The sequence below is a fragment of the Quercus robur genome, chromosome 7 (genome assembly GCF_932294415.1).
Source record: "Quercus robur chromosome 7, dhQueRobu3.1, whole genome shotgun sequence".
NCBI classification, from domain to species: domain Eukaryota; kingdom Viridiplantae; phylum Streptophyta; class Magnoliopsida; order Fagales; family Fagaceae; genus Quercus; species Quercus robur.
Genome location: NC_065540.1, coordinates 9,671,131 through 9,692,921, shown reverse-complemented (window position 1 = coordinate 9,692,921; position 21,791 = coordinate 9,671,131). Strand labels below are relative to the sequence as shown.

The 21,791-nt window shown below is 33.3% G+C and overlaps 1 protein-coding gene across 1 annotated transcript; it reads left to right on the top strand.

Moving 5' to 3' along the window:
- Positions 1–334: 334 nt before the first annotated feature.
- LOC126692113 (CEN-like protein 2) lies at positions 335–1,870 on the top strand. The gene is made up of 4 exons (XM_050387597.1): positions 335–611; positions 760–821; positions 1,346–1,386; positions 1,500–1,870. The coding sequence occupies exons 1-4, from the start codon at positions 414–416 to the stop codon at positions 1,715–1,717; spliced, it is 519 nt and encodes a 172-aa protein (XP_050243554.1). The 5' UTR covers positions 335–413; the 3' UTR covers positions 1,718–1,870.
- The last annotated feature ends 19,921 nt before the right edge of the window (positions 1,871–21,791 follow it).

The following is a 21,791-nucleotide window of genomic DNA, read 5'->3' as shown; positions in this document are numbered from 1 at the left end:
AATTTATAACTTTAACCCAAAAAAAAAATCTTATTGTATGAGATTTCATTTAGCTACAAATATACAGCAAACTAAGAACCAATTCCTAGGGACCCAATACGAGAGAGGGGGGCTTCACATACCTAGTTGATTTCATAGAAAACAAACCACTAAGCTCTTGACGTGCCTAATTATGAGAGAGAGAGAGAGAGAGAGAGGTGGGAACAAACTCAGTCTAGTAACCTCTTTTTCTAGATGTCAATTATGCTATTCTTTTATGCTCAATTAACCTCAAGGCACATTAAGATCTAAGTGACTTGTAGCCAGGGTACTTCAAACTACTATAAATATGCTGTTTCTATTTCCATGCCCAATAGCAAACACCTGAGTTATTCAACCTCTCAAGTCACTTCTCTCCCTTTTTCACTCTTTCAATGGCAAGAATATCTGAGCCTCTCATTGTTGGTAGAGTCATAGGAGATGTTCTTGACTCTTTCACACCAAGCATAAAAATGTCTATCACTTACAACAACAAGCAAGTCTGCAATGGGCATGAGTTCTATCCTTCCACGGTAACCACCAAACCTAGGGTTGAGGTTCAAGGAGGTGACATGAGATCTTTTTTCACGCTGGTACTTTGAATCCCCCTATTTTTCCTTATTCTCATTTCTCTATCTTCATTATTGTGTTGCTTTATTATATACCTCTCTCTCTCTCTCTCTCTATTATTGAAGTGCTCTTGATTTTTTTGCACCTTGTGTTCCCTCCCCTTTATTGCAGGTCATGACTGATCCAGATGTTCCTGGCCCTAGTGATCCTTATTTAAGGGAACACCTACACTGGTAACACATATATATAACAGCTAGCCCATGTCTAACTAAATGAAAAATAAATGTAAAGTTAGATAAATATATAGATAAAAGTGATTACATACACTTGGATATGGTTATTTCACAGACCCCAGATGTTCAGATACAAACAGCTGTAAGGCGCTTAAGACTGCAGAAACACTATAGCAGTTGCTGCTTGCTAGAATGCTTCATTTGTGTCATAGAAAATTGCAGAATAACCTTTTAGCACTAGCACATATTTGTCTATCCTTGTCCTTCTATATCAATGTTTTCCATAACTGTTGTAACCAATATGTAGTATATATAACATGGATTAAGTTCTTAAAATTTTATCCATTTATTTTGAAGCGAGTGGATTGAATTTTACCATATCATCAATATTTAATTTCAAAATGAATAGATAGGATTTTAAAAACTCCATAATTAATGGAGTTACCCTAATCAAAATGTTTGGATGATATATACTAAGCTAAAATTGTACAAACAGAACTAACCATTTATATATTATGTTACAGGATAGTCACAGACATTCCTGGCACAACAGATGCCACATTTGGTATGTTCATTCTATTAATTTCACATACTGGAAAGGAGAGAGTAATACAAAGATAAGGCTTTAATCTATAGTTTCATCTTTTGTTGGGTTTTTTTTTTTTTTGTATATTACAGGAAGGGAGGTTGTGAGCTATGAGATTCCAAGGCCAAATATTGGGATCCACAGGTTTGTGTTTGTTCTGTACAAACAGAAACGCAGACAGTCAGTAACCCCACCTTCTTCAAGGGATCACTTCAACGCTCGAAGTTTTGCAGCCGAAAACGATCTTGGCTTACCAGTTGCTGCTGTTTATTTCAATGCACAGAGAGAAACAGCCGCAAGAAGACGCTAAGTTAAGCCCCCCCAGCAAAAAATAAAAAATAAAAATGTTAGTGCAAATGTATTAGAATAAAGTGCTCTACTAAGGCTTTTTAAGAGTTACATCTCTACTCTCTATTATGCACATGTAATTATATAAAATTAAAATAAACTTGCAAAATATCAATCACTCCCTCCTCTTGTGCTCGCTTTCATTATTTGCTTTCCATTAAAAGCTAATGAATTTGTTACTGTTTAGCTGGTCTAAATTTGTGTATAACAACCTTATCATATGCTAATGCCTGTGAAAAATCAAGAGGAGGGGCGTTCTTATTTTCAATAAGAGAATCATACGTAGGACACGTGGCACACAACCCAATGTTCAATTATCTCTCCAGCTTTTTCCACTTGGTCCAGTTTAGGGTTTTGGCTTCAATGTTTTATAGTTCAGGTTCAAAGAAAAGCATGGGATTGGTATCACATCAGTCTATCATTTCCCATCTTCCTTTCTTACCAATTATATGTCAGGTGCAATATCAAAGCTCTCAGAGTATGAGTAGGAAGGGGGTTCATCTTAATGCTACGTTCACAATATTTTCATAATAATTTTATAATATAAATTATAAGTGTTAAATTGTTATTAATAAGTAAAATGTGATATTAGTGGTAGGTCTACATCTAAAATTTATTATAAAATTGTTATGAAAATATTATAAATGAAACACTACTTTCCCCCCCCCCCTAAATGAATAGTTAATTTCCATCTACACTCTACAGCACAACAAAAACTTCGCTATAACAGTACTTAGTGGAAGTATTTGACTGGATAATTTTCATTCAGAAACCTAATCCATCACCAGCATTCCAGTTCCGTGTTATAAAAAAATCAGCAAATTGATGGGTAATGATCATGTCTAATACAAACTTGCCACCCAAAATATCGAAGTCCAAAGTGCTCAAAACAAAAAGATCAGATGAAGGAGACGTGTGTGCTTAACGTATCAGTAGACATAATTGTATTGGGTGGTGTTTGTCGAAGTACTCAATGGTTAGCCATTAACATAATTGTTGAAAATATGAATCCAATCATTTTTTTGGAATCAATTTTTTTAATTAAAGATATAAGTTTGAATAATTTTAATGGAAGATATAATTAACATAATTTTTTAATCAATTTTAATTGAAGATATAATTAAAGGAGTCTTTTTCTTTTTTTCTTTTTTCTTTTCGGTTTTAGATATGAATCCAATAAGATTCAAACTTATGTACTATGACGCCCTTTCTATGATAATTATTTTTTATCATTATGTTAAGGTATCAATAAATTTTGTTGTAGATAATATTTGAACTCAAGTCTTTTATTTGACAACAAACGATTTTAACGGTTTAATTAATTATGACCCATTTAAAGGAGCTAATTGAGAGGATGGCAATATATAGGTGTTCAAAATATTGATTTTTATTTTCTTTGTTCGATTGTTATGTGTTTATATTAATAGTGGAGCAAGAGAACTAGGAAATACACATGCAAAGCTTCAAAACCTTATAAATCAGAAGTCCAATATTTTCAAAGTTAAGGCAATATTACTTTGTTATTTAGGTGGAAAAACAAACAAACAAAAAATACAGTAAATTTTCCTTTAATTAATGTATACTTTGCATAAGTGTGCCACTGATGAGCACTATCTATAAATGTGAGTTGACCACTGAGTAAAGATTGACCATCACTTTTATATTGATAAAATAAATTTAATTTTTTGAAAAATTTAAGCCATATAAATGACATAAATAAATTATAAGGGTATTTGCAAATCTCACATTTATATTTTTATGTGTGGTTCATTTCAGTCTTTGTACTTTCAATTTGAGAAATTAAGTATTAGAATATTTTCTTATTTTTTTTGTTAAATCTTAATGCAGTTAATCATAATATATGCACATGATTTAGTCACCACATCTGTATTTTTGAGTTAAAGATATCATATACACACATATAGAGAGAGAGAGAGAGACCCACAATATTGAATTTATTAAAGACATATTTAGTACATTGTATTGATAATTATATGTGAATATGAATCAATATAATAATGCTAGGATTTAAAATTTTGAATTTTTAAAATGTTGATTTATTATAATGTTGAATACATTTTGTAGTATATTCAGAGATTTTCTCTTATTATGGTTGATAGATTACATAAAAATTATTTTCTATTCAAACTTGGTATCAGAGAGATTTTTCTTTATCATGTTCTCATCAATTAGGAAGTACAGATACAGACACGGGTACAACATGATAACACGAGCAATATCAAAATAATTATAACATAAAATTGTTGGTACGACATCGGTATAACATGGGTACAACATCCAAAATAAAGTGTCTATACTTCCTGGTCCATCAATGATTCCTCTTCTTCTTCATCATCATCCTCTCTCCATCCCAATAACTCATCTCTCACTCAACCTTCACCACCTTCCCTCACAAAATGCCCATCATTTTCTCTACCTCAAACTCCCCATCACTAATTTCCTCTATTGGAAAACCCAACTTATTCCTTTTTTCCGTGACCAAGACCACCTTGATTTTATTGATGGTTCAAACCCTTGTCCACCAGTCACAGTAACACCCAATAATGAACAAGTTTCCAATCCGGCCTTTGTTTCATGGACTCACCAAGATTAGCTTCTAATGAGTCTCATCATTTCTTCCTTATCAAATGAAGTCCTACCTACCCATCAAAAAAATAAAAAATGAAGTCCTACTCTTGTTGTTGACATCTCCCTTCGTGATATTTGGATTAGACTAGAGTCGTGTATCTTGCTTAAGCCTCCACCACTAGATACTCAAATTTGCCTGCTTTGATGTATAAAACATGTTTGATTTTTTTTTTTTTTTTATTATAAGTACATGTTTCCTAAAAGTTTAATCCAACCATATTTTAAATAGAGAAATTCATAAGGTTTCAAGATTGTTATGCTTTTGGTATGGTAGAACTACACCAGATTTTATTAAAACAAATATCAATTAACCTAGATTTTAAATAAATAATGAGCTTTTCAGATACAAATAACATGAGAGAGAGAATATATTATGTACTAAAGAGATCACGAATAAGAAAACAAACAAACTCAGGGCGCACCTATAATTGGTGGAAGTAAACTTGTAAAGCCATGGACCAATGGTGGCAACAGGACTATTAAGAATGGATCCAAAATACCAATCAAATCAATTTTACAAGTTGAATTAGTTCTGCACGTTTTTTTTCAAGTGTAATATAAAATGAAGAATATATTCTACTGCAATCGGTTGATGCAAATCATCTGCATTCGTTTGCTTTCACAGTGTTCTAAATTCTTATCATGAAATGAGTCATAGTCGTACTAGTACTTAGGAGGCAATAGCAGACCCCAAAAAGAGATTTTGTTTTGAAGCCAAATCATCATGATATTTATAAACAGGTCAAGATAGACTCAACAATTTAGATTAATAACTTATTGAAAAAACATAGATGGATTGTTCACTTCCTCCCTCATTCTAAGAAGATCTCAAAAATTGTAGGTCAATAGAAATCTAACCCAATTAAAATTCTAAGTTGTTTCACTAAAAAGATTTGTTCTAAGTGTCAAATCAGCATGGATGATTAATTTCTTATAATGACTTGATACTTCAATGTTTGCAAGTAATTCTCCTGCATGATAAATTGTCAACTTTAGCCACTTTTATGTCTTAAATTTGCCTTTATTTGGACAAGTTAAGGCTGTTGGGTTATTTCATTATTAAGTGATAAATTAGGTTCTATTTTTTTTATACTTTAAATTTTATTCTTTAAATTTTATTTTGTTATTGTCATATTATATTTTATATTGTAGAGAATTTTTTTTGTAAATATTTTTTAATTATAAATGCTTATTAGTCAATATCATAATGGATGTAAAAGCTTAAGAAAAAAAAAAAAAAAAGGAATAGAAAAATTAATTGAATCTCTAATAGAAAATTTATATTGAATCTCACTATTAATTTTGCGAAAAGAATTTTTTTCAAAATTTAAATGGATAAAATCCTACTTAAAACCAACTATATCATAAAAACATTAAGCACATTAGTTCTATTATAAGTTGAAAATGAGATGTTCACAAAATCTAAGTACAATAACTTAATTAGTAATTGATCATCTCAAAAAATAAGAGGCGTGAATTTTAAATATTTAAAAAATGGGCACCCCTTAAAATTATCGTTTTATATCTCAAACTATATTGAGCTAGCTTTGATCAAATTTTAAGAGAACTTGACGCTAATTTAAACTCTTATAATTATGCAAAAATTATCTAATTTTTCTAAAAATGCAACAGTAAACTTTTTTTTTAAATTATAATTTAGTGATTCTTTGTTATGTAAATCAAACATAACAAAAGGAATAGTTAAAAGAAAGAAAAAAAAAAATCAATGGTTCAATAGACCAATGTTTTTCTTTTCTTCTCTTTAGTAGGCTTATTGGATTTGATCAAGTTTTTGAAGAGTGGGAGTGGGAGAGTAAACTTTTGAAAACCCAAATTAAAAAAAAAAAAAAAAAGTAAAAAAAAATGAAATTAAAAATTTTGAAGGCCAGGCCCCCCCTCCTCCCTAATAATAACGTGACACGTGGCTCCCTAACAGGTAGAATGGGCTCCCAAAAGAAGCGAATGCTAGAGCTCTGTAAAAAATTAAGGAGCGCCCAGAAAAGTGGTCTGGCATCAACAACAACAACAAGAAAAAGTATGTACTGTATGTCTGTATCTGTTGTACTGTGCATACATACAAAAGCACTTTGAGCGTATACGATTAATTTCCATTTATGCACCAGGCACATTATTGTCAGTACTTAGTAGTAGTACAAGAAGCACTCACTAAAACAGAGGTATAGTGTGAAAGTAAGTACTAAATACTTTCACGTTTTAGGTCCTGTTTGGTAGCTTAGTTTTAACACATATTTTCACATTTTAAATAATATTACACATATTTTCACATATTTTTTTACCCACAAGTATATAAAAAAGAACCTAAACAACATTACTCAAACTTCTCTACTAAACGGACCCTTTAAAATTGAAAAATATTTAGAACTATACGGTTTTGTGCCACAACTCTGATATGGCATACTACAAGTAATGAGTTTACTGTAACACAACTTTGGGCTTAAGGTATTATGGGCTCGTTTGTTACTATTGTTTAATCAACAGTTTTCAATATTTAAACAATATTACATGTATTTTCATACACTTTTTTACCCACACATATTTTCAAAAAATACAAACAACGTTACTAGAACAACATTACCAAACGGGCCCTGTATATGCAGAACATGCAACTTGATGCCATTGCTCAATGATATTTGTTGAGCTATTTAAGTTTGTGTTTGGAATTAAAAGTTTTTTTTTTTTTTTCTTTCTTATAGGAAAAGACAGAAATGAAAGAGCTGGTCTCCCTAATGTTAGGCCCTCCAAACCCAACTGCAACGCAACTTTGAGGTATTATGTAGAACCGGGGTTTAAGAATAGGAATTTTTTTAATACATTTCAACTTAATCCTCTAGTGAAAATTGAAATGTAATTGCAAAAATCTCCTATGATTCTATACCATTTAAATTTCATTGTAATTTCTTTTGACTCTAAAGCCAAAGGCTATCCTAAACTCTTGTATATAAACAACATTATGTTGTGTAGGATTAAGGGTTCAAATTATATATTGGGCCTTGGGCGTTGTCCAAAAGCGTGGGTAATCCGAGGAGGAACGAATAGTGAAGAACAATTCAGGCTCAAGATTTAATGAGTAAGATGCAAATAGGAAGGTTATCCGAGAAGGAATATCTCCTCAAATACAATAAATACAGCTCAAATATGTCTTCCAATGATCAGAGTGACCTTCCATGAAACTCCAATGATAGAAACATGCATCATGAACATACAAGAAGGAGGAGAATCCAAATTATCTAAGAAAAAGCTGATACCACAGCATTGAATGCACTGCGACTACTTTCCTAGCCGCATTCATATGGAGAAGACCTCTAAACTGTACTGCCTTAGCAACCACAACTCACAGAAAGCCAAAGAGTACGTCCAATGGGACATGTACTCAAGTGAAGGCTTAAATGATCAACAAATATAGGATCAAGATGGTCTTGAGGGAGATATATAATGTAAGAGACCTCCCATGAGGAGGGGATCGAAAAAACCGAAACTGAATACTATAGCAATCAAAATTGTACCTGTACTCTGTTTAATTGATTTATGTGAAGAATAACCTCCTCAGACAGTGAATTCATTTAGTTCTGTATTCCTTGTTCTTACTTGACCATCTTCTAAATCTATTCAAGCCATTATCCAATTCATTAAGGCCTAGTTCTTTAACTCACTCTCTACAAATTTATTGCACTGAGCTCATTAGGCCAATATCCCACACACTTTGGGTTTGGGCTGTCAAACGTGTCCCTACATGTTGTAATATCCGCACCTAATTTTGTTGGGTTAAAATGAATTGACCTCTTACAAATTAATTAATTACCCAAGTTAATTAATTAGTCAAATTACATGCAATGTCGTGGTAACATAAACAAATCACTAAATAACTAAATGCAATGGAAAATAAATTTGACACAAGTGATTTATTTATGAATGGGGGAAACTATTGAGGCAAAACCCAACTGGGAGAATTTAAGATCATCACTCCTGAAAATCCACTATTATCAATCACAAGCGGTTACAAGTATGATGAATCTTACCAAACCCTTTTTTCCTATTCCGAAATACCAACCTATAGTTGAACCCTTATCCCAATACCCAATTGGACTTGTATTGTAGTGGCAATCTCTCCTTTCAATGCACAAATCCCAATACGTGACTAACCAATAATGCACAAATCCTAGTACATGACTAACACACCAATTTGAGGAAGATTGTTGGTTGCAAAGTTCTTCAGTTCATCAACAATAAAAATCAAGAATTTCCTTGGTCACAAAACCCTTGATGTAAAGACGCAGTAGCTTCTACAGAGAGCATGATGAATTAGAGTAATTCCTGCCTCCGGTCACAATATACATGTATTATCACTTTGCATCACCTCATGATGGCCCTTAAAATACTTTTTATATATGTTTAGGATTATGAGAAAAAAAAAAAAAAAACTCTACACAAATACTTAAGGATATGCATGTAATTAGATCTAGAAAATCTAATTTCGTAATTCTCGACAGATATAGCTTGTGTCGAACTTCAACATTAAATCTCGATAAAAGTCTTTCTATCAAGATTGTTGTCGAGCTTTAATGAATAGTACTTCCTTCACTTATTTTTTGGTCAGACTTGCATAGCTTCAATACTTAACTTGAACACTTGTTTCTTGAAGTACTAAACTTATCCTTGATCTACCCAATTACAAGTGAAGTGCGTTTTATCAAAAGATTAGCCAATTACATAAATATGTCCCTAACAAATTCCATACTCAACTTAAAAAACAAAAATATTTGAGAATAACTTTGGTAAAATCAAACTGACTTTTTGTTCTTTAATTTGAAATAATAACGTGTAATCTGAGAAATTTTCTAAATTGATTTTTTTGTTATTATTTTGTTAACAAATTCAAATAAATTTTAATATATATAAACAAGAACTTTCACTAATCAAAGAAAAGAGCCAACATCAATACAGTCAACCATACAAGAATCCAAAATACTTTCATGGGCATGCTTTATTAAAACAGAAATGGCTTTTGAGCCTAACAGTAAGTTTTGCATTAAGATTGTCAACACAAGTTCTAGCATCACCTTCTACGATATCCTGTATCCAGTTCTCTCCAGTAGCAACGTTGTCGTCTCGGCTTGCAAAAGAGAGCACATCTCATGAAGCTTAATTGGCCTAGACCTTGAGCACTTCACTAGAACTGTCTCTAGCCACCACTACCAGGGCAATTAGGTTGTTATTGACAGTTGCATCCACATTTAGTTTGACCATGCATATAGGTGGGGGTTGTCATGCTTCAAGTTCAACAGCTCTATTAAAAATCTTAGGGCCTGTACAGTGAGTTAGTTTGAGTAATGTTGTTTGAGTGTTGTTGATATACGTGTGGATAAAAAATGTGTGAAAATGTGTGTTATGTTGTTTAAAATTTGTAGTTTTGTGTTTGAATAGGGCTGCCAAACAGGCCCTTAGAGCACTCACAGCAGTGAAGGCATATTGCTATATTGCTAAAATTTAGCTCCACAAACACAAAAATCTTACTGCAGCAGTGGAGCTAAATCTAAAAATTTTAGCTCCATTGCTACAGTGCACATCTATAAATAGATGTGCACCGTAGCTGAGAGCTAAAAATAATAATAATTTTTTATTCCTTAGCCAAATTAAAATATTATTTTTTCCTTTTTTTTTTTTTTTCTTTTTATTCTCTTCTCAGAACTCTCACAATCTCTCAACTTTCAGACCTCTCATGCTACCGCCCCCTGACCCACGCTGCCGACCCACGTCGCCGACACACACCGTAGACCCAGTTCCGACAACGGCAACCCTCACCACATCAGTCACAAATCCAACCATACCCACACTTATCAAACCCACCACCATCAATATCAATCACCACCTCCACCACCACGGCAACCCCCACAACCACCACATTAATCACAAACTCAACCACACCCACACTCATCAAACCCACCACTACCAGGAAAAAGAAAAAAAAAAAAAAAAAAAAAAAAAAAAAAAAAAAAAAAAAAAAAAAAAAAAAAAAAACATGAACCAGAGGTTGATAGAGGCATGGTGGTGGACCTACTAGCGTTGCTTTAGTTGGGCTAAGCGGAATTGAAGCTTGTGTCTTGGATAGAGAAATAAAGAGAGAACAATTGAAAAATGGAGAAGGAGATGAGAAGAAAAGGTAACAAAAAGATAAAACAATAAAAAAATAAGAAATGGTTGAAAGTTAAAAGGTGTGGCTGAGGGTGGATGAGATAAGAGGATTACGTGTGTGGAGGAGAAAAACAAAGAGGAAAAAAAAAATGCAGAAGGAGAAGAAAGAAACGTGCATTTGGATAAAAAAAATAAGATAATGGGAAAAATAAAATTAAGAATAATGAGAAATTAAAATTAAGAAATGTTACCATAATATTTTTGCAATAAATTTTAAGTGGTAGGTTATTACTATCTAATATTGGTGAGAAAAAAAATAATTTTTTTGATGGTGGCGGTGGTGGTAGTGACAGTGGTGGTGACAATGGCTATGATTATTGTTTATTGTAGAGAATATATTATTCTATCATGTGGCATCGGCGGTGGAAGAGTTGACGATGGAAGAGTTGGCGGCGGCGGCGGCGGAAGAGTCGGTGGCAATGGCGGTGGCGGCAGCGGTGATGGTGGTGGTAGTGGCAACGGTAGCAGTTGCGGGTAGTTATGATTGTTGTTTATTGTAGTGGATATATTATTTTATTGTGTTGAAAGCTAAAATAAATCCACTGCTACAGCATGTGTGTAGGTAAAATAGATAAAGTAACTTTTGGTGGAGCTAAAAAACTAAATTTTTAGCTCCACTGCTGTGGATCCTCACTAGGTAAAACCAAGGCATATTCCTTGACCCTATTCTGTATGATGTTAGTGATGGCCATAACATCCCCCACCATTATGCACACATTTGTTCCTCAAACTCCAAATTGAGTCCAAAGTGAAGGTCATATGCAAATAGCACATGGAAGCCTCCTCCCTATGTAGATGAGTACCTGAAAAGTGATTAAAAGGATCTTTATTAATGTCTTCATTTGAATTAATTGGGCAAAAGTCAAATCTCATCCCCCACTTGCCAACAAACAAGATGACTCTTGTAGCAGGGCATTTAAAGAACAAATGGGCAAAAGACTATTGTTAAGCCACAAAGAGCACAACTTGGATCATCAATGCCAATTATTTAGAGGAGGTTTTCTTAAGTAGATAATGGGTTGGAGCCAATCTTCCAAAGTAGCATTTTGATTCTTTCATGACCTTTGAGCTTCCATAGTATTTGCCAAGGCGCATTAGTATTAGATGAGACAGTTAGATACTCTTTAGAGATTCTATAAGCATGTTTGACAAAGAAGGCACCCTTTGGATTCTTTATCCAACATAAATTGTTAGGTTTAAGCTTAGCGAGGATAGGGATTCTGAGAATAGCTTGTATAGATATAGGGTCAAAAACTCATGTAACAATTTGACAACCCAACAGTGAAGTTCAAGAAGCCTGCTAACCATGGTATCCAATGGTTCAACCAAATGTTAATGGAAGCTCTATCACCTACCAGATAACAAGCTCCTTTAGTGATCAAGGTTTTCGTTTTCTTTATGGCTCTCCAAATTGGGGATGCATTCGTTGTAAGTTCTCTCCGAAGCCAATCTTACCTCACCTTGTATTTACTCTGAAATAGCCTTATATACAAACTAGCTCTCTTGGATGCTACCACCGATGCAAGCTTAGCAATGAGAGATTTTTTGATATCCTTTGCCTTTTTAAATCCAAGACCTCCAGCACTCCTACGAATGCACAATTTGTCCCAGGCCTCCAAAGCTAGGTCTCTACCATTTGAATTTTTGGGATTCCACCAAAATTTCCTAGATAAGGTATCCAAGTTGTCACAAATTTTAGTAGGAATGTCAAAAGTTGCCATAGTACAAGTAGGGAGGGCTTGTGCCATAGCTTTAATCATGGTACATCTAGCCGCCTATTAGAGGCCCTAGCTTCTTCAACCCTTCAATCTCGTCTCCGATATGTCTGAAGGAATTTAAAGTCCTTCGAAGGTGCTTTGGTAAGGGACAGAGGAGCACCTAAGTAAATGGAGTCTTTTTTTAGGGCTTTCACGTTAAGGGCCTGCTTGATAATTTAGCATGACTGATTAAGGGTGGACCTAGAGAAGAAGATGCTAGATTTATTCCTATTGATGAGCTGACCAGACCAATTACAATACTTGTCAAGGCAATCATTGATAGAAATAGCATCCCCCCTTCAAGTTTTGGAAAACAAAACAATGTCATCAACATACATGACGTAAGAATAACAGGATTCTCGATACTGACTTACACCTCACTAATTTTTAATAAATTTTACTTTTAAATGAATATATTATTAAATTGAATCACTTGCATATCGCTTAATGAATTTTCCATTCAATATTGTTAACAAAATGGCAATCAAATGATTAATTTAGACATTTCAATCAAAATTCAATGTAGTAACCCTTTGGAAATTTCAACTTCAAATTTAAACTTTGTTATGTTCTATTTTTTTTTTTAACCCCCGTCCCCCACACCCACACACGCATGTACCTGATGACGCCATTGCTCGGTCCCTGGTAGTATGTACATGTACGTGATGATGCCATTGCTCAAAAGATGAGAATCTCGAAATATTTATCCTTGTTTGTGAAAGAAATTTTCTTTTTTAAGAAGAAAAAAAAAAGGGATAGAAATGAAAGATCTAGACGGGACATTCAAAAGCATCAATTGGTTTTTTTTTTGATAATCCAAAAGCATCAATTGGTAGACAGGCATTAAGAAGACAAAAGAGTATCCAACTTATCTGTGGATATATGAATGCACTTTAATTTGGACGTTGCAAGATTATTATTTTTCGTTTCTGCTGCCGGCAGGGATTTAATGGTAGTCGTCTACCAGTACAAGCACTAAAAGAAGGTGTGCACTTTCACATTTTTACTTTACATGCTCATCACTCATGACCTGCTATTAACCCTCCGTGCTTGGATGTGATAGAAAAGCCAGTATCTGCCAATAGCTGTTTTGCATGTCCTTGGGCTTTGATTGTAGGTATAGGGAGCTGATGAGCACAGAAGGAAAATGAGGACAAAGGCATGCAATTAAACCATTGAAACAATTTGTTAGTTTCGTACGTTTTTATTTTTGTGAGATGACATCCCAGCAGAGATTTGATTCACCACAACAAAACCAATCTATATATATATGCCGACAATAAAATTTATACCCCAAACACAGACACATAAACATGCACATGCACATGCGCAAAACATATGCAGGCCGGTACATATACATTGCAAAAGAACACAGAGCACTATTTAAAATTCTGGAAAATTCATAAAAGGATATATATTATTATTATGTTAATTTGTTGGGCTTCTTTCTATATGAATAATCATCATGTTAGTAAATTTAAAGTCAAAATAACATGATGTAATCAGTAATGCTTTAATAGAAAATAAATGGGGTTGGCAGGAAAGTCACTCGAGATATGATAGATTGACTAAAAGCCGTGAGATAGGACAAGATTCTTGACAAAAACCGACTGTCCAACTCAACTCAACTTTGGTACTTACTAATTACTGTCCATAAATGCAGGGATAAGGGATCGGAGAGTGGTCAACTCATTTGTTTTGGATGAACTCCTCACTTGGTCAGTTAAGGTATTCCCATAGTCACGGGGAGACAATCTTCTGGTCAGGAACGAAGGAGTTGCAGAATTGGTTCGATGGCATTTGAAGCCTATGCGCATATTCGAATCATGTAAAAATTTACTCTTTTATTTTATATATTCATTTTTCAAAATAGTTAAATTATTTTCTTCTTTTTTTCTTTTTCTTTTTGCTACATTTCAATAAAATAATATATTTTTTATCAATTTTTTTATTATTATCTCAATTCATCTCTTTCTTCCTCTTTTAATAGTCAAACAAAACTAGTAAAATATTATTAAAATATTCATTTTCAAAGCTACAGAGACGGTATAAATTTACACAATTACTACATTACAAATATATTTTTCCACAACAATACATATAGACTAATGTGGGAGGTTTTAAGGGTTGGTTGGGCAAAATGTGAGGCTTATTCCATTTTACAAAGACTAATGTGAATGTTTTACAGCAATATTAGTGGACAGGTTTTTTTTTTTTTTTTAACTATATTTTTAATGTATATTTAAAATATATTATAATTTTTTTTTTTTGAAATCCATATAATTTCTTAAATTATGTGATGAAAAATTACTAATGGTATGTTTGGTGCACTGTAATAGGTCATGTAATAAATTGCTTATTCATGTGGAATAGCTATTGATCATTTGGTTAGATTTTTATTACAGACATTGAATAGTTATTTATCAGGAATAATCATTCTTCATTAAAAGTGATGTAATAACTATTCCTCAATACATATAATAACTTTAGAAATTATTTTATTTCCAAAATTATAAATTATCTTTATGTGCATTATAATTATAATAATTTTCAAATTATTGTGTTTCCAAAAAATAATTGTGGGTGCATTTTTTGCTACAGGGAAACTCATGTACTCCTGGCATTTTTGTTGTCCCACATCAAAGAAATCTCCCTCCCCCTTAGGCCTTATAAGCATGAGCCGAAGAAGTAATGGTACTACTAGTTCTTTAAAGAACTAGTGGTACCCTTACTTCTTCGATGTGGGACAGCAAAAATGCCAGGGAGTACATGAGTTTCCCTGAAGCAAAAAATGCGCCCACAATAAAAGGAAGAGAACTAGTGGTACCCTTACTTCTTCGGCTCATACTTATAAGGCCTAAGGGGGAGGGAGATTTCTTCGATGTGGGACAGCAAAAATGCCAGGGAGTACATAAGTTTCCCTGAAGCAAAAAATGTGCCCACAATAATAATTTGTGGCTTTGTTCCTATTTTAAAAGTAGGATTTTATCAAATTTAATATTGAAAAAAAAAAGTAATTTTGCATAAACTATCGTAACAAGTTTTTTTTTTTTTTTTTTCAATTAAATTCTATAAGAGTTGTATGCATTTGAAATGAAAATAATCTTTTATATAATTGAAAATTTGACAAAAAAATTTTGCATATACAATTGTAACAAGTTTTGTCAGTTAAATTCTATAAGAGATACATACATTTGAAATGAAATTATTATTTTGTTTAATTGAGAGGTATTATATTACATGTTTGATCATAATTATGATTATTTTTTATCATAATTATGATTATTTTCATTGTTATTTTTCCATTATACTATATCATTATCTACGAAGTATTTTTTATGATTTTCTCTTTGATTGGTGAGATTTCATATATATATTTTTTTATTTTCCTAGTAATAGATTTTTCAAGGGATCTTATTTGATATTCAACTAATTTTTTATTCTTCTTTCATTTTTTTTCCTTAAGTTTTTCATATCCAAATTGATATTTTTAGTGAGCATTTATTATATGAAAAATATTTAGAAATGAAATAAATACAATCTAATTATTTTTATTAATTTTTATTTTTTTAGAAATAATTAATTTTTATTTGGATAGGAAGGATCACATTTATTTTATTTTGTGCCATAGTTTAAAAGACATGTTAGGATAATGTTTAAAAAGAGAGTGGGCCGAACAATAATGTAGAGAAAGCATGATTAGTCTAAGGCCCATTTCTATCATGTCCAAAATTAGTTAGTTAGAAAACTCTTTAAATGAGAGAAGAGAGCCCAGTTTTAAAACGATTTAAGCACCATGTTGGTTTAATGTGCCCATAGTCTTGAACATTCTGGAAGACACCTCATACCTCCACTTAACCAAAATTATTCACCTACTAATTAAACACCATCAGACAAAGTTTGGCCTACACCAATTTGAAACTATCTTCCCTAACATGCTACATGGTGATTTATAAAATGTCCATGTGTATTATTTAAATAAAGGAAAAAGTTTAGTTCCAAACCAATTTGGAGCTATCTTTTTCAAATCCTCAAATTTATTATGTGGCAATTGAAGATATTAAATTTAGTTATACAGTTTTTTTAATAAGTCATGTAAATTGTTTAAATAATATACATGAATAATCTTACATAATTCGCCACATAATAGGTTAGAAAAAGTAGCTTTAAATCATTTCGGAGTTAAACTTTGTTTTTAAACCTTGTTGTGCCCTAGATCTGTTTGATCACACTACAATGTAGTGTATTCTCTAATCCCACGTAAGTTTAACCAACTTAAAGCCATGCTCAACCCTTAACACACAATCTTGTACTTACATTTATGTTCAAACTCCCAAATTTGACACGAATCTCATGTAAGTAAGCAAAAAATAAGGATATGGTACCAAATCCTCTTCCGTTTGCTTTCATGCTACTCAACTTTAATTCGCTTGACTACTTTCCTAGCATACCCTTTGGGCCAAATAATTCATGCTCATCGATTTTCTATCTTGTGACATAGGCAAAAGTCACATGACATATAATAATTAATAAGAGAGTGATAGGATTTACACAGCAAGTAAAAATGGACCCATTCTATTACCTCACTGAGCAATGGTTGTGACAAGCATATGTAGTATGATTACATGTTACTTTTTTTTTAAAGTGTATGTCCTTATTTGTTAGTGAATCTTTCCGATCATCAAAAAAAAGTTAGTGAATCTTTCCATCGTACAATCTTAGACTAGTCTTTTTGCAACAATCTAACCCAAGTTCTTTGTTTGCTTGCTACCCCTAATACCTAATCAAGATCTCACATCTGCCATTTCCAGGTTGCAAGATCATTGGAAAGAAATCATGCACGGTCTGTTTACTAGTGTAGGTCTTATCCTAGAGCATCCACAGCGGCAGATATGCTAAATGTGCCAAATGCTAAATATTTGGCACACCAAACACCAAAAAACCCTCTTTATGAGATGTTCCAAATCTCATAATTTTTGCTACATGTGAACGGTATCTTTCCATTTTGGAACGGTACGGACAAGAATGCTAAAAAAATAGTTTTTTATTTATTTCTCTCTCATCCTTTTTTACTTTCTCTCTTCTCTCTCTTTCTTAGTGTTTGGTGGGAGGAGTTAATATATTATTTTAATGTATAAAATTAAATGATAAAACATCTGATAAATAGGATGTTGTAAAATGATATGGTAAAATAATAAAGTAGGCTTTTGGTGTGTCAAAATGACATTTTTTATAGAACATCTGCTATGGATCTTAGTCGAACTAAGTTGATGCTATCAATTTGGTGTTTCTCTTTCGTGCTCTTTAAATGCATGTTGTCTTTACACGCTTTCCAACGTATACTAATGGTCCGTTTGAGTTGAGGGGGAGAGAGGAGCAGTAGAGCAGAGTAGAGTAGATTTAACCCAAAATTAGTCTATTTTCAGCCAACTCTACTCCCCTCCACTCTCCCTCCTTCTCCCTTCAATCCAAACAGGCCCTAAAAAACACAACACCTCATCTTTGTGTGCTATCCAAGTGTCCAAAGCTATCACATTTTTATTTACAAAAACTCAAGTATACACACTATGTGGTATGTAAGTTTTTTTTTCCATGTGTGTATTACTAAGGTGTCCACCAATACCAAAACATGTCATGAGTCCATGACATATCCAATATCATGTGCGTGAACAAGGACAACTACAAAACAGCTACAGCTTAACAAATTCAAATGAGTATTCGGAGAGATTCAACACAAATGTAACTTCTCAATTAAAGGTGTAAATTTCCTCTTTGGTATTGGGATTCCTATTACAAGCAAAAGTGGACATAAAATTTCTTAACCTCATAATCTAGTTTTAGCAACTTGTTGCAACCTATATATGTACTTCAAGAATCCATTTCCTCACTCCTTTACCAAAGCAACAACACTTACAAGGCCATCATATCACCATTGAAGACATGGTGAAGCTTCTTAACAGGTTTTTATTTTGCAACTACTTATTGCGGCGGTTTAAAAGCACAGTAATAGGTTTGTTAAAAAAAATAAATCAATTTTGACTATTGGACCTATTGCGACGCTTTTGAATCGCCGTAATAGATTTTAATGGGAACTACCTATTCTGGCAGTTAAACAGCTGTAATAGGCCTTGTATAAAAAGAAAATGAACATAAAAATTAAAGCGCCGCTATAAACCCATCAAGTGCCGATATAAATTTTCTGTTGTGACGCTTTGAAAACGACGCTATAGATCTAAGATTTCTAGCGGCATTTACAAAAACAACTGCAATACCACTTCAATAGATTACTTATAACGGCGTTTGCAAGAAAAACACGCCGAGATAGTCCCTTTTTTTTGTAGTGCCATCATCTCACTAAGCTTGGTGGCTCATCCAACTAGTTACTATAATTTAGGTTTCAGGTAAACCTAAATTACTATTCCAGATTTTCCCCATAATATTTCTGAGCAAATATACTTGCCCCCACTCAATACATAGTCATGCCCACGCAAAGGTACTAGAAAAAAGAAGGGCAGAATAGAAAAATGTGAGTCAAATCCAGTTGAGTGTACGAAGAGTTTAAACTATAAACAAGAGGTGGAAGGGCTTACTCTCAACAATAGAAGCAAAAGGCGGTGGTTGCTTCAAATACTCACACAGCTTTCTTTGCACTGGGGCTGCTTTCTATTTATCAGTCAAAACACCCAGTACATTGTGGTATTATTGGTTGATAATTGTTGGATTAAAACGTTTTACATGGTTATCTGTACAGGATCACGTACAAGTACAAGAAATACTGGTCGTATTTCCCAGTGCAATACAACAATGATATAACTTTTGTTGATTGGTCAAAGATCCATTCGGATTTCCCAGTACAATACAGCAATGATATTAAAAGTATAACTTTCGTTGATTAGCCAAAGAGCCATTGACGAGAAAATGAGCTTGAGTTAATAAGACACATTGTACTCTTATTAAAAAAAAATCTACAATCAGTACAATCACGTGGAAATATTTATTATTACTGCAGTTGGTAGGGAGGGACCAACAACACAGTTGATAGTAAAGATTTCTGCTGCCCAAACACGTTTGAAGTCTAAATTTCATTAACTTATTAATTTATTTTAAAGAAAAAAAAAAAAAGGTAGCAAAGGCAACAAAATAAAACAAGCCAAATTCAAATTTTTCGTTTATAGTATTGTGTAACAGCAACAGGCTAATCCTACTTCCTGCTAATAGGTGTCACTGGACACCCCGAAAAATGTACCACCCCTGTATTGTAATTGGTCTATCATATACATTATGCTTTCATTTGCCTGTGTGTCCGAGATACCCCAAAACCACCCAAGAAAGGTAGAAGCTCACCTAGGGGCATCGGCTCTGCAATCACAACAAAATTAGCTTCTCCCGCCAACGACAACGGCTCGCTTGATTTGGATACCACAGGGACAGCGCTAGAAACATCTTTGGATACAATCGGAACAGCACTGGAAACGTCAGATATGGGCAGGAGACAATTCGCTAGCAGCACATTTCCAGTCGCCGTGAAATAGCTATCCCAGTAATGTGGTGGAGGGATACTATTTACGGCTTCCAAATTGATCTCAAAAAGATCTTCATCCTCCATGTCTGCTAAACCTACACTGGACATATCATGTTCTACAGGATCTTCAACTACAGAACCCATGATGGCTGGCTTGTGTGATTTCATTAAATCACTGAAGTTATATATATATACCTTGAAATTTTTTTGGTGGTGGTAAGTTAAACAGCCTCCAACAAATGTGGTTGGTTTCAAAAGAGTATCTGTAGCAGCTCCTCTAAATTTGATCTACCATAATGCTGACACAGACCTATCCGTGTTCTCTTTCATTTTCAACTGTACTTTTTCAACACTAATAGTCTTTATAGAAACAATATAGTCATAAGGTATTTTGAAGTAAACACAATACATAGACTACAGAATTTAAAATTTAAGTCAAACTACTCAATTTCCTAACTTGGTAGTTAAATATGTCTCCAATATCCACGGATGTCAGTGAAAACAGCTTCGAAAACAGTATAAAACAACTACCAGTCGATAACAGAGCAGTGAGAAGCATCTTAAAATAAAAGGAAAGCTCATAATTTAGTCTTAATTGAGGCTTCTCATTCACATCTACCCAATCCATCAAATAAAGTCAAATGAAGTAGACCTAACTACCTCAACAGAAACTGACTATTTTGTACATTTTCTTATATCTATATATATAATCAAGCAACAGCAGCTTAAGTCACAACCAACCATGCCAAAAGCAGGACGACTACTCCAATTAGAAAGGTAGATCACAATATTTCTTTCAGTTGCAATTCCAATAACCGACAGCCCTGACCTATAATATCCTGATTCAAGGATTGTTTTCCCCTAAACAAAAGTTTTCAACTAACATCAAAGCTAAATTCCACTAAAATTTGTTCAAGGAGAAAGAAATAAGTCAAGAAGAGAGCCAACACATGAAAGAGTTGCGCTATTTCCACAACAACAAAAAAGTCACATTGTACTCAATTACGTACTTGATTTCCAAATTCAAAAGGAACTGCTAAATTATGAATTCATTGTTAATGGGACCTTGTGAAAATGACTCTATTACAAAAAAAAAAACATACTAGGGAGAAATGTGCTCCTGGGACATAACCCTGCCTGCTACACCTAAATACTAGGAAAAACTGGACACCACATTATCTATGGTTCGTCAAGAGAATCTCGTCTGCAGTGCTGATGTTTTAATAATTGAACCAATCAAGAGTTTTTTCTTTTGATAAGTAATAAGTTTTATTAAATGTATAGAAATGCATCAACCACGCTGAACCAGTCAAGAGCTGCTAGAACATTGCAGACTGAAAGGCAAGATTCAAAAATCTGTCCTGAAATCTCAGTGCCCTTGGAAATAACCAAGCACAATCCACGTGAACACATTAGAAGTCTCCTACACAGAAAAACTCCCAAACAGCTGACTTTCACTAATATACAAAATAGAGAAAAAAGAGAGGAGGGGGGGCATAAATGGAGAGATAATAAGAAGGATTCTCACAAACCCATTGGGGCTAGATTTCCATACCATAGCTAGCTTATAATTAATTTTATCCACAGGCCTTCTTGGCAACCAAGTAGATCACGATATCCTAATATCCATCAATGTTTAGAAATTCCCAATACACCAAAAAATTACCACAGCAGCATTGCAAGTTGCATTGATGAATTCCCAATAGGCATCCTTTGCAATCAAAGAGACAATAATATCCATCATCAGCGATGAATTCCCAATACACTTTTAAAGGAATACGGCCATAGATTTAGAAAAGGATGCTAAACAATTTTCATGTCCCTTGAGTTATACTTCATATTGAAAATAACTTTGTACAGAAACATGCTTTAAATTATGAATAAGCTTGTTAAAGTAA

Coding starts and splice junctions, on each gene's coding strand:
- LOC126692113 (XM_050387597.1), top strand. CDS start 414: ATGGCAAGAATATCTGAGCCTCTCATTGTTGGTAGAGTCATAGGAGAT. Junction 612..759: donor TGAGATCTTTTTTCACGCTG/GTACTTTGAATC, acceptor CCTTTATTGCAG/GTCATGACTGATCCAGATGT. Junction 1,387..1,499: donor CACAACAGATGCCACATTTG/GTATGTTCATTC, acceptor TGTATATTACAG/GAAGGGAGGTTGTGAGCTAT.